The sequence below is a fragment of the Geotrypetes seraphini genome, chromosome 11, assembly GCF_902459505.1.
Source record: "Geotrypetes seraphini chromosome 11, aGeoSer1.1, whole genome shotgun sequence".
NCBI lineage: Eukaryota > Metazoa > Chordata > Amphibia > Gymnophiona > Dermophiidae > Geotrypetes > Geotrypetes seraphini.
The window spans coordinates 66,550,426-66,563,229 of NC_047094.1; the positions used below are offsets into that span (position 1 = coordinate 66,550,426).

General features: G+C 42.2%; 1 protein-coding gene across 1 annotated transcript in view; it reads right to left on the reverse strand.

The window, feature by feature from the left end:
* The window catches only part of LOC117345795, a 67,712-nt gene that overhangs the window by 11,060 nt on the left and 43,848 nt on the right, over positions 1 to 12,804 (reverse strand). The window contains exons 4-6 of the mRNA XM_033914957.1: positions 11,266 to 11,467; positions 1,347 to 1,435; positions 1,105 to 1,182 (exon numbers count right to left, since the gene is read on the reverse strand). Of these exons, the coding sequence (XP_033770848.1) occupies positions 1,105 to 1,182; positions 1,347 to 1,435; positions 11,266 to 11,467 (369 nt within the window). The remainder of the gene's footprint in view (positions 1 to 1,104; positions 1,183 to 1,346; positions 1,436 to 11,265; positions 11,468 to 12,804) is intronic.

Sequence of the window (12,804 nt, forward strand, 5' to 3'; positions counted from 1 at the left end):
CAGGGTGCCTCCACTCTTACCCCATTTTTTACCCAACTAAATTTGTGTAATTGTGATTTAAACCACATCAATTTAGGGGTCCTTTTTATTAAGGTGCGCTAATCGATTTAGTGCACACTAAATGCTAAGACATCCCATTATACTCCTATGGGCATCTTAGCATTTAGCGCACACTACATCTGTTAGTGCACCTTAATAAAAGTGAGATAAAGGGGCTAAAACAGAAATTTAGCAAAGTAATCTTCTGAATAGCAACCTCAAGCATCCTCCATTCCAGCCCCAGCATTATTTTAAATAATTACTAATTTCCAATAAACAAAATCTTCTCCTCTACTGGGGCACTAAAACAGGCCCTCATTCCTCCTTCAATGAAACAATCTATTCCTCCTTCTCTCAGCTAGGAGCCACTTTTTTTGTCCTACATCAGGATTGTGCAACCACTGACCTCAAAGGCCCAGTCACATTTTCAAAATTTTCACAATGAATATGCATGGCCTCTGTTTGCATTCAAACTTCATGGCCGCCTGAAGTCTTCTACTGTATTTTTATCACTTTGAAATAGAGATTTATGGGTGTCTAGGAACCTATGAAACTTTCTGCTTACACTCGTGGAACTGTCCTATATGATAGTTCACTACACACAAGAAGAAAAGGACATATGCTCAATGAATATAAAGTGATCAGTTGGAAACCTTCTGACACTTACAAAAAATAATTGGAGGGTTAACGACTTCATTTTTAACAGGCCGCCTAGAGTTAGGTGGCAGTTGCCCATGTACGTTATAGAGTACTAGCACTTATGTGCTTAACTGTCACAGTTAGGTGTGTAAATGCTAGGCATGTATTCAGTGATATTCTATGACTTTAGCATGCAACTGCCTTAGTGCATAAATGCAAGTGGATATTCACAAAGGGAGGCACATGGACATGACTCCCACTTACGCATGTAAGTTACAGAATATTGTTGAATTTAGTCACACACTTTTACACCTGCTACTGTAAATGTGAGAATGCCTATATATAGGCATACTGGTGCTAACTTGTAAACTGGGAACCTAAATGTGAAACCTAGTTATAGAATTACTTCCTAAATGCGAATCTCACCTGAAGCAGCAGCATCACCAAATTCATGGAATTATTTTCCACAGCGTGTATCAGAGGAGAGCGACCACTCTTTATGTCCTTTCAGGGAGAGAAAAAAAAAAGGGTTATTAATAAGGTTTTATTAAATGCAATATACGTATACCAGAACTGGCATACAAATTACTTGAAATGCATGCACACACAAATGCACACTCATCCCTGCCCACACAGACTTACACCTATATACACTTGTGGCTACGTACAACAGCATCAATGTCTGCTCCGTGCTCCAGCAAAAACAAGACAGCATCTGTATTTGAGGTGTTCACAGCAACATGGAGAGGAGTAAATCCTGAAGAAAACACAGAGGAACATAGAGATCAAATCAGATAAATTATCATTAACACATAGTGGAGTGATGGAGGGAGGGTAAGAGAGAGGAGAGACAGGTAGCCAAACAGATCAAAGTGATGGCTTGGTACATACAAAGAGGAATGGCCAGCAGAAAAAAGGAGATGATATGCCCTTGTATAAATCTCTGGTAAGACAATTCTGGAAACTGCACCTTCAAAAAGATATAAACAGGATGGAGTCAGTCCAGAGGGCAGCAATTAAAATGATCAGTGGTCTTTGTCATAAAGTATATAGGAACAGATCTAAAGATCCCAATATGCATATTTTTGGAAAAGAGGCAAGAGAAGCACAGTTACTTACTGTAACAGGTGTTATCCAGGGACAGCAGATAGATATTCTCACATGTGTGTGATGCCATCCACCGAGCCCCAGTACGGATAGTATTAAAAGTGTACTGTCACTTTAAGTTTTAAGAACCTTTGCGACTGCCCACACCGCGCATGTGCGAGTACCTTCCCACCCAACATAGACTCATGGTACCTCAGTTCCATAAGTAAGCTAAGAAGCCAACCAGGGGAGGTGGGTGGGTTGTGAGAATATCTACCTGCTGTCCATGGAAAACACCTGTTATGGTAAGTAACTGTGCTTTAACCCAGGACAAACAGGCAGCATCTTCTCACATGTGGGACTCCCTAGCTTACTACAATGGGATGGAGGGAGTGTTGGCCATTGAGAGAATAAATTTTGGAATACTGCTTGGCTGAAGTGACCATCCCGTCTGGAAAGGATTTCAGACAGTAGTGAGAAGTGAACGTGTGAACTGAGGATCAAGTAGCTGCTTTACAGATTTCATCTATGGGAGTGGAATGCAAGAAAGCAACTAAAGCTGCCATAGCTGGGACCTTATGCTGTTACACGACCCCTGAACTGTAGCCCAGCCTGAGCATAGTAGAAGGCAACAGAGGCTGCCAACCATGTGGAACAAGTTCTCTTGGTTACAGGCCAACCCAAACTCTGAGGATCAAAGAAGAGGAACAGTTGAGATGTTGCATGTGGCTTAGTCCATTGAAAGTAATAAGCCACGGCTTGTTTACAGTGTAAGGAATGAAGAGCTGTTTCTCCAGGGTCCAACACCAACGTCTGAAGCTCACTCACTCGATGTGTATGAGTGATAGGGATTAAGAAATATCACTGTGAAAGTGAGATAGACAAGATGAGTAGAAGACATTGGCTGAAAAGGAGGTTTCATCAGTCTGGTGAGATCAACAGTAAGACCCCCAAACCAGTGAAATGGTTTGAGAGGTGGTTAGATATTGAAAATCCCTTCATAACCCTGGGAACACCAGGATGAGCAGTCAGAGAATTTTTGCTGACTGGCATGTGGAACTGACTGGCACTGATGGTACTAAGGTGAAATGTGAGTGAAGTGGTTTTAAGACCTGAATTGGATAAGTGGAGAAGAAAATCCATCATTGAATATATGGAGAAGGATGAAGAGTATACCATGATGAAAACCATGCCCACTTCTGTGAGTAGCACTGCTATGTAGACGGCTTTCTGGATGTATCCAACATGATTCTGACAGGATCTGAAGATTAGCAATGCTGAGGTTATCCCAGGAGGTACCAAGCTGCCAAGTACAAAGACTGAAAATTGGGGAAAACCAGTAGAAAGGCATCTACCTCTAGATGATGAAGAGAGGATCATCTGGAACCAAAGTGAGGTAGTGTGCAGTTGTGGGGGGGAACAGAAATAAGTTTATCTGAGGAGTTCCCCAGAAGAGAGGACACCTAAAAGCAGGTTGTGAAAATAAAGCATCTACTGATATGGGTGAAGAAATCTGCTGAGCGTGTTGCCAGAGTATTGTGTGCTCCTTGGACATAGAGAGCTTTCTGAAATATGTTTGGAGCAACTGCTCAGTTCCAATCCTTTTGTTTTCTCGAAAAGGAGTCAGAGACCCTATACTTTCTCCTTGGTGTATATAAGGAGGACTTGAAGGGAAAATACTGTAGTGAAAAATCTGCAGAGTATTGAACATTGCTTTGAGTTCCAAGGGGTGTAAGTGGAACTTCTGCACCTAAGTAGAGCCATGACCTTGTATGCGAGGATTGGCAAGGTGAGCTTCACAAGTATATTTGGTGAGTTCATGGTCAGAACTTTCAGATGTGAAGGCATTTGCAACAGCCGCCCTGTGGAAAAGTACGAATAGCATAGCTTCCACTTAAAAATTGACGAGCTGGAGACTAGTGAGATGCCAGGAAACACTGAGGTGTTCTGCAAGGAAGACTTGTGAAGAGAAAAACATGGATTGTAGATGCCATGTTTAAAGTGGGACTTGAACCTGTGTCTCTTGATTTAATGCCCACTGCACTGCTAAGCCACTCTTAAGGCTCAATTGAGATAATAGTAACATCCTTCTACTGGCTTATATGGATGGAAGATAATAGACTTGATTGCAAAAAGGAAGCAAACTAACATGTTATTGCTGAGTTATGATCACCCCGAAGTGAATCATGTCGAGCAGGGCCCCTATGAAGTTTAGAGCTTGAGAGGTTTGAAGTTAGGATTTAGAAAACCGAATTCAAACTTTCAGTGTTGAATAAAATAGCATTGGACTCTGTAAACCTTGGGCTCATAAAGTTGGTGTCAAAACTATCAGGCACTTGGTAAACAGTCTAAGAGAAGATGTCAGGCCAAAGGGCAGAATTTTGAAGTAAATATGTTGAAGGGCTAATCAAAACCACAGAAACAGTCCAGGCACAGAAATAACTGATATTTGGGTATGTTGAGAAATGGGTTTAGCATCAATTTGAGGATGATATGCTGAAATTGCTGAGAGATAAAATCTGACAGAGTTGGATTTAAGCCCTGAGTCTGATAAATGTAAAAGGTATGTTAATAGTGAAAGGACAGAACATTGAAGAGGATACTGGCATTGAGAATGTGCCCAAATTGAGAAGCGTTTCCATTTGGACTGATAAGACTTTCTACGGATTGGGAGTCTGGAATACTGTCTAAAATTGAGGTCTCAGTTTCCACGCTGTGAGGTTGAGGCTATGAAGGTTGGGATTTAGCAGATACTCATTGTGTTATGAAAGCAGAGAAGGATGGTGACCCAACGGAAGTGGAGGAGTATCGAGAAGGTCTTGTGAAATGAGGCTTAAGTGAGCCCTGTATTTGTGGGCTTTGCGAACGACCCTGGAGGAAATGGAGGGAAGGCATAAAGGAGATGCTGGTTCCATTGAATGGAAAACGCATCTCTTGCTATGGCTTGTGGAGCCATAATGAACAAAATCTTTGGCATTGTGCGTTGTCTTGAGTAGCAAACAAGTCTTTTAATGGGGTTCCCCAAAGTTGGAAAACATGGTGAAGCGTGACTGGATTTAAGGCCCACCCATGCAGGTCGAATTTCCTGCTGAGTGAGTGCGCAACGGACGGATTCCTGAAGGATAAAGGGATCATGGGATACTGAGGGAGGAGCTGGGATGTAACACAAGTATAGAAAGCTAACCAGGTAATGAGTATAGAAACCAAACCAGGTCGTGCATGTGCAAGACCGGAGGGTTAGGACTTCGATAGGAAGACAGGACTTAAATGAGAAACCAAGGTGGCAAGGGAGCCCCTTCTGGTGATACAGACAGGTCGTGACCTGTTTGGGCCACCGCGGGAGCGGACTGCTGGGCGGGATGGACCTGTGGTCTGACCCGGCGGAGGCACTGCTTATGTTCTTATGTTCTTATGATATTGTTTTCTTCTTGAAAGCAGATTGCATGCAAGCCTATGTGAAGAGATAGTACAAAGGTCTAGAGACGATAAGCTTCTCTGCAAAGAGGGAGGGATCCAGATCCCCATTGTTTGTTCCTGGTTGCAACCTGCTTGTCTGTTTGTATTAGAATCAGACAATTGTGAATCCAAGAACAGAAAGAGCTTAGTAGATTGCTCGAAGTTCCAAGTGGTTGATGTAAAAATGTTTTTCTGACAATGTCCATTGACCTTGAGTTTGAATCTGGTCCAAATGTGCTCCCCAGCCTTTGGTAGAAGCATTTGTAGTGATAGTGAGCCGAGGAGGTGGAGGTTCAAATTGGCAGCCCTCTTTTAGGGAAGGGGACTGTACCCACCATTGAACTGAAAATTTGATGTGAACTGGAAGAGGAATCTTTTGTGAAAGCGGTTGTGCACGCTAATTCCATTGTAACTTGAGGTGCCATTGGAGAGGACACTTGTGAAGTCTTGCATGGGGCACCAGCGATAGAGATGCAGCCATATGACCCAGGAGGCATAAGATGTTTCTTGCTGTAGTGTGAGATGACTGCCTGAGATGGGAGATTAACCTGATGATGGTCTGATGGTGATCATCTGGCAGGTAGGCCCTCACTGTAATGGTGTTGATGTATGTACCAATGTACATGAGGAAGCGAACTGGGATGAGTTGTAACTTTTTGAAGTTGATGAAAAAACCAAGATCTTGCAAGGTTTGTACCATGAATTACATTGTGTGTAGCAACCGTTCCTCAGAATGCACTACGAGAAACCAGTCGTCTAGGTAAGGAAACACTGCATAACTTTGCCTCCATAGATAGGCTGCTACTACAGCTAGGCACTTTGTGAAGACTCGAGGTGCTAAGGAAAGGCAGGACTTTGTATTGCTAGTGATTGTTGAGCAATTGGAAATGAAAGAATTGCCAGTGAGTGGGATGAATAGGGATGTGGGTGTAGGCATCCTTGAGATCTATGGCAGCTAATCAATCATTTTTTCCTGAGAAGCGAAAGAATGGCTGGAAGAGAAATCATTCTGAACTTTTCTCTTTTGAGGCAGGCATTTAGTGGTCAAAGTTCGAGAATAGGACAGAGGCCCTGAGTTTTCTTTGGGATTAGAAAAAATCTGGAATAAAATCCTAGATTTGTTTAATGGTGTTGTACTTCTTCGATGGCACTGGATTGAAGAAGGAGAGATATCTCCTCTGAAAGTTGTGGAATATGTTGAGGAGGCGTGGTGGATGGGTGGTTGGAGTGTGAGAAAGGAAGTTTAGGGTGTATCCTTGAGATATGATGGTTAGGACTCATTTGTTTGTCGTAATGTGCTGCCATGCTGAGAAAAAATGAGTTAGATGCCCCCCCCCCTACTGGTAATTGGTCAAAAACCAGAATTATGTGTACCTTTAAAATCCCTGATGGTCTAGCAGTGAACCGCAGCAGAAACAATCTTCCTACACTCCTATCCTGTGTAGATCCACTATCTGAATGACTGCCATGAGTTGTCATAGCAACCTTGGAGTTCCCGCAGTCTCACGAGGTTGCCGCGAGAACTCGAGGCAGCCATTCAGAGAGCAGCTCTGCATGGGAGAGAAGCCTAGGAACATCGCTCCTGCTCTGGTTCTTCGCAGGACCACCTGGGGTTTTAAAAGTACGCTTTTTACTAATCAGGGAGGCAAGAGGCAGGTGAGAAAGCCAGCCGAGACAGGGAGTGGGAGGGATTCCTCCTGTCCTGGCACACTGCTGGCCCACCAGGGGTTTTAAAGGTACACTTTTTACTAATCGGGGAGGTGAGAGTTGTAAAAGTCATCTGGGACAGGAGATGAGAGAAATCCCTCCCGTCCCGGCCCACTTCTTACGGCAGGCCCATGGAGGCCTGCAACAAGTCCAGGAGGGGGGATGTGAGCACTGGCCTGAATACAAATTGGGACCCCTATTTTTGGCCCAAAAATTTCTGTATAAATTTGAGTATATACAATAAATGACAATTCCTCAGTAAACTAAATCAAACAGCAAAATCTGGAACTGGATTTTGCTATTGCAAACCTGATCGTGCAAACAATAGATCATTTTATCTTAAATTTTGCTGTGTAATGAATACAGCCTATGAATACAGAACAGTGGAGATGAAGCTGAAGCTGGTAGCAATTCTTGGTTAACACATGCCATGTCTACTGGATTGATAGTTTTTAAGAGGAAGCCTGCTTGTCCTGCTCCAAAACTGAGGGATTTCCACACATTTGACTTTCTTGCATCAGCTCTCAAAGATATTCAAATAGAGTTTGCCATCAAATGAAAAATTGTTAGAACAGACAATAGGGCCCATTTTCAAAACACTAAGACATTCACAAAATGGCATAAATTGATATTTGAACGTTTTCACGTCAAAATGTCCACGAGCCGATATTTGAAACTGACTTTCTGAACATCTTGCTAGGCTTCTTATCCACTGCGCATCCAAAGTTCGAGGGGATGGACGGACAGACGCCAGAGTGTGGTGGTTGGAATTCACTCAGAGGAGGGAAAGGTGAGTAGTGGAGTCCCTTAGGGATTGGTGTTGGGGCCAATCCTGTTCAATATGTTTGTAAGCAACATTGCCGAAGGGTTAGAAGGAAAAGTTTGCCTTTTTGCGGATGATACCAAAATTTGTAACAGAGTAGATACCAAGGAGGGAGTGGAAAACATGAAAAAGGATCTGCAAAAGTTAGAAGAATGGTCTAATATCTGGCAACTAAAATTCAATGCAAAGAAGTGCAGAGTAATGCATTTGGGGATCAGAAATTGGAAGGAATCGTATGTGCTGGGAGGTGAGAGGCTGTTAAGCATGGATGGGGAGAGGGTCCTTGGAGTGACCGTGTCTGAAGATCTAAAGGTGAAGAAACAGTGTGACAAGGTGGTGGCTGTTGCCAGAAGGATTCTAGGCTGTATAGAGAGAGGCGTGACCAGTAGAAGAAAGAAGGTGTTGATGCCCCTGTACAGGTTGATGGTGATGCCCTACTTGGAGTATTGTGTTCAATTTTGAAGACCGTATCTGGCGAAGGACATAAAAAGACTTGAAGTGGTCCAGAGGAAGGCAATGAAAATGGTAGGAGGTTTGTGCCAGAAGACGTATGAGGAGAGACTGGAAGCCCTGAATATGTATATCCTAGAGGAAAGAAGGGATGGGGAGATATGATTCAGTTGTTCAAATACTTCAAAGGTATTAACGTAGAACAAAATCTATTCCTGAGAAAGGAAAATGGTAAAACCAGAGGGCATAATTTGAGGTTGAGGGGCGGTAGATTCAAGAGTAATGTTAGGAAATTCTTCTTTACGGTAAGAGTGGTTGATGTGTGGAATGCGCTCCCGAGGGAAGTGGTGGAGAAGAAAACGGTGACAGAGTTCAAACAAGCATGGTATGAACACAGAAGATCTCTAATCAGAAAATAATGGGAATACACTGAAGGAACTAAGTACTGGGAAGGCTTGCACGGCCTGTGTCCTCGTAAATGGACATTTGATTGAGGATGGGCTGGGGAGGGTTTCGATGGTTAAGATGGGCTGGAATGAGCTTTGATGGTGACTCCAGTAGATAGAACCTAAGCATATTTATTTATTTATTTAGTCATTTATTTAGCGTGTCCTCCCAAAGGAGCCCAGAACGGGTTACAGAAGTACATTCATATTATGGGTAGGACAAATTTTAGTGAGACATAGGGCTCCTTTTACAAAGGCGCGCTAGCGGGGTTAACACGCGTGACTTTTCATCACGTGCTAACCCCCACCCTGGCCAAAAACTACCGCCTGCTCATGAGGAGGCGGTAGCGGCTAGTGTGACAGGCGGTGTAGCGCACGCTATTACGCGTGTTAAACTGCTAGCACGCCTTTGTAAAAGGAGCCCATAGACTTTACAGCATTTACAGCATGGACAAGGGTATAGATTACAGCAATTACAGTATAGATATAACATTTAGACTTACAAATACAGACTTAGTGGGCATAGGGTGGTTTAAATTGCAGCATTTTCAGTGTGGATATACTAGGAAGTGAAATAGGTTGTCTCTGCAGGTATGTGCATCTTTGTTGTCAGATAATGTGGTAGTAATTCAGGTTATATTTGTGGTGGCATGTGAATTTTAGCGAGATTCCGTTTGGTATATTAGGTGGTGTCTTTGGGATTCCATCCGTCCAGGATGTAGACGTGGGTCTTCAAGGAGCTGGGTTTGTAAAGAGGAAGGTTTTCACGGCTTTTCTGAAGTTCCAAAGACTGTCTAGTAATCTTATCGGCTCTGGGTTTCTGGCCCAGAAATATCTAAGAAGAAAGACCATTTAAACTAAATTAATTTATGGAGCATGTATGGTTGGGCAGACTGGATGGACCACTCGGGTCTTTATCTGCTGTCATTTACTATGTTACTATGGGACGTATTGGATGCATGTTATGGGAGGGTTTTGGGTGTGCTTAGCAACTGAATATCTTGCAGTTATAATCAAACATTTCCCAAGACGTACAGGATGGAACTTAGATGTCTGGAGTAGACCTGTTTCAAAAGTGTCTAAGTGCCAGAAAGGTACCCAAACTGACCAGAAGACCACTGGAAGGGTTAAGTAATGATCTCCTACACTTCCCCCAGTAGTCACTGAAGTCCTCCCACTCCACAAAGATCTGAATGAAACAATACATACTTGTCTCTACAAAAGCAGCACCTGGTATGTGAAAGCCTAGTACAGCAGCAAACAGGTGTCTCAAGTAGCCTGATGGGTGGGCTAGTGAACCACAGAGAGAAGGACCCAGGCCCATAAGCCACTCTAACCACTACATTTATGGTGGAAAGCATGAGCCTACCAAAACCCTACTATAGTTCCACATAGGTGCCACCTGGAGTTATAAGGGCTATTGGGGTGGTAGACGGGTGGGGTATAAGAGGTTTGGGGGGAGTTTTGGAGGGCTCACTGTAAATTATAAGGGGGTTATGGTGAGATGTACATCTAATACTCTTTATGTGAAGTTCACAGCAGTGCCCACTAAGGTGCCCCTACTGCTCTGTTGGTTTGTCTATGTGGCCAGTTCATTACAATGTTGGCCCCTCCCAAGTCCAAATGGTCTGATTTTGGATGTTTTGAACTGGGTTGTTTAAATGGTCAAAAATGGCCAAAAAAGCTAGGCATCCTAAGGTTGGATGTCTTGATGGCCAAGGCATCTAAATAGCTGATTTTCAAAAGATAAAAGATGGATGTCCAGTGGTTTCGAAAATGGATGTTTTCAGCATCCGGATTTTGGTTGCACTTCTTAGGACGTCAAAATCGGACTTGAACGCACTGTCAAAAATGGCCCTCCATGATTCCAACCTTATGAAAGCCTTCGCTGTCATTGGCCAGCATAAAGATGATAACGAAGATGAAGATGCAAGTGATGAATTAGACCACAGTAAATTCTAAAGTAGATGATAATGACGATGATGATATGACAATGACAATGATGTCATAAAGTATTTTGTGTTATATGGCAGTCAAGTGTTTCAGATAGAGATTCCCTTGATATATATCTACAGACCCAGTCAAAAGACATCAGTAATATTACAGCCTGGCCTGATTTGAAGGAACTTTTTACTCAGACTGAACAATCCACTTTCTGCCAGTACATCTGCCATATTATGTGTTTTGTTAAGTTGTTTTGGTATTATCTAGTATCCCAGACTTTTAATCTGTTTTTATGTAAATTTTATATTGTACACCACTTAGAAATTTGATTAAGTGGTTTAAATTTTTTTTTAATAAACTTGAAACTACATTTGTTGAACAGCTTTTTAGCTGTGCTGGTTTATGACAGTCATTTTCAAAATTTAGTTTTACTAAAGCAAAGTGGATTGAACTGTAGAGCAATAAAATTATTGGGATAAAAACATTAACAATAGTTGCATTCATTGCAGTTACGATACTTTTACTTTTTACTCAAAAAGTATTATATTAGGCAATAACTTTTTTATGTTTACTTAAGAAAAATTTTAATGTGTTTTTCATTGTACATTTAGTTAAATATTAACAAATACACATATTTTTGCTTAAGTACTTTGAAAAATGCTGCTTTGTACTCACCCTCATAGTTTCGTGTCTCCAGGTCTACATTTCCCTGGGAGGACTCAGTCAGTGCCTGCAGGCATGCAACACTGCCATGCTCACATGCCAAATGTATACATGTCTGTCCATTCCGGTCCAATGTCATTGGGGAGGCTCCATGTGACATTAGAAGTGCCACCAGGGCTGGCTGCTTAGTGATTACTGCCAGGTGTATAGGGGTCTAGGGAAGATTATAACAGAATGAGAAGAAATTAGTGTTGAAGAAAGAGGCACATAGAAAAAAAAAAATAAGACAGTGATAAAGTTAAAAACTGGGCTGCATTGTAATTAAAATTTTAATCATGATGCTATTTATTTTTCCCACTGTAGCTTCTTGTGACTCTAAGCAAGTCACTTAATCCTCCATTGCCCAAAGTCACAAGGACTGCAGTAGGAAAAATAAATAAATAACATATCTTTAATCATGGACTAATCACAATTACACATTTTAATCAAATGCAGCCCTAAAAAAACTAAAGAATAAAAAGTAATGAAAAAGGTAAGAAATACAAATTGATAAATTACAAATTAATGTATCTAAAATAGTATACAGAATAGTTATAAACAGGCTTACAGTTTTCAGAGCCTATCTTAGAAATGCAGCCCTAATTATAAAAAGGGTTTCGATTTTATCATGTTCCGAAAAACTATGCCAAACAGCATGTAGAAAAAGCATGCTCATGGAAATCTTTTCAACCTGTCTCTGACTTGGAGGAGTGTGATGGTGAGAATAGAGTGGCACTCAAACAGTCTATTGATTTAGAAAGATAATATAATGAAAACACAAGAGATAATATATGAAATCATTAGATGTCTTTTTGTCAACTGATTTCAAAGGATTTTACAGTTTTGAGTGCCACTGTCCAAGGGCAACAGTTATTAGTTGGCAGTACACATAGCAATGATTAAGAAAGCTATATGGTTCAGTTAGTAAGTTTCAAAGTAAAATTTACAATAAAGAAAATGAAATTCACATCTGAGTACCATATATTCTCAAATATAAGACAAGTTTTGGGAATAAAATAAAGGCCCAAAAATGGGGGTCTCAGCTTATATTCGGATCAGAGCCCACCCTCCCTGCCCCCTCCTGAACTTGCTGTAGACCTCCACCGGGCTTGCCGTATGACCTGGTAGTGTAGTGGTAGGCTGGGACAAGAGGGATCCCTCCCATCTCCTGTCCCGGCCAACTCTGAGAATTTTTGTACCTCCCTCCATGTACCTTTTTGAATCTCTGGTGGTCCAGTGGTGCACCGGATAGGAGTGAGCTTTCTGCGCTCCTGCCCGGCATTGAGCCGCTCACTGAATGGCTGTCATGCTTTTTCATGGGACTCGTGAGAATGTGTGGCAGCCATTCAGGGAGCAACTCAGGGCTGGGCAGGAGTGCAGAAAGCTTGCTCATGCCCAGTACACTGCTGGGCCAAGAAAACTCAAGACAGACATTCAGGGAGGGGCTCAGAGTGGGGCGTAACTGGGGTCTTGGCAAGGGGTAGGGCTGGGGCGTGGCCATGTGTCCTCTTT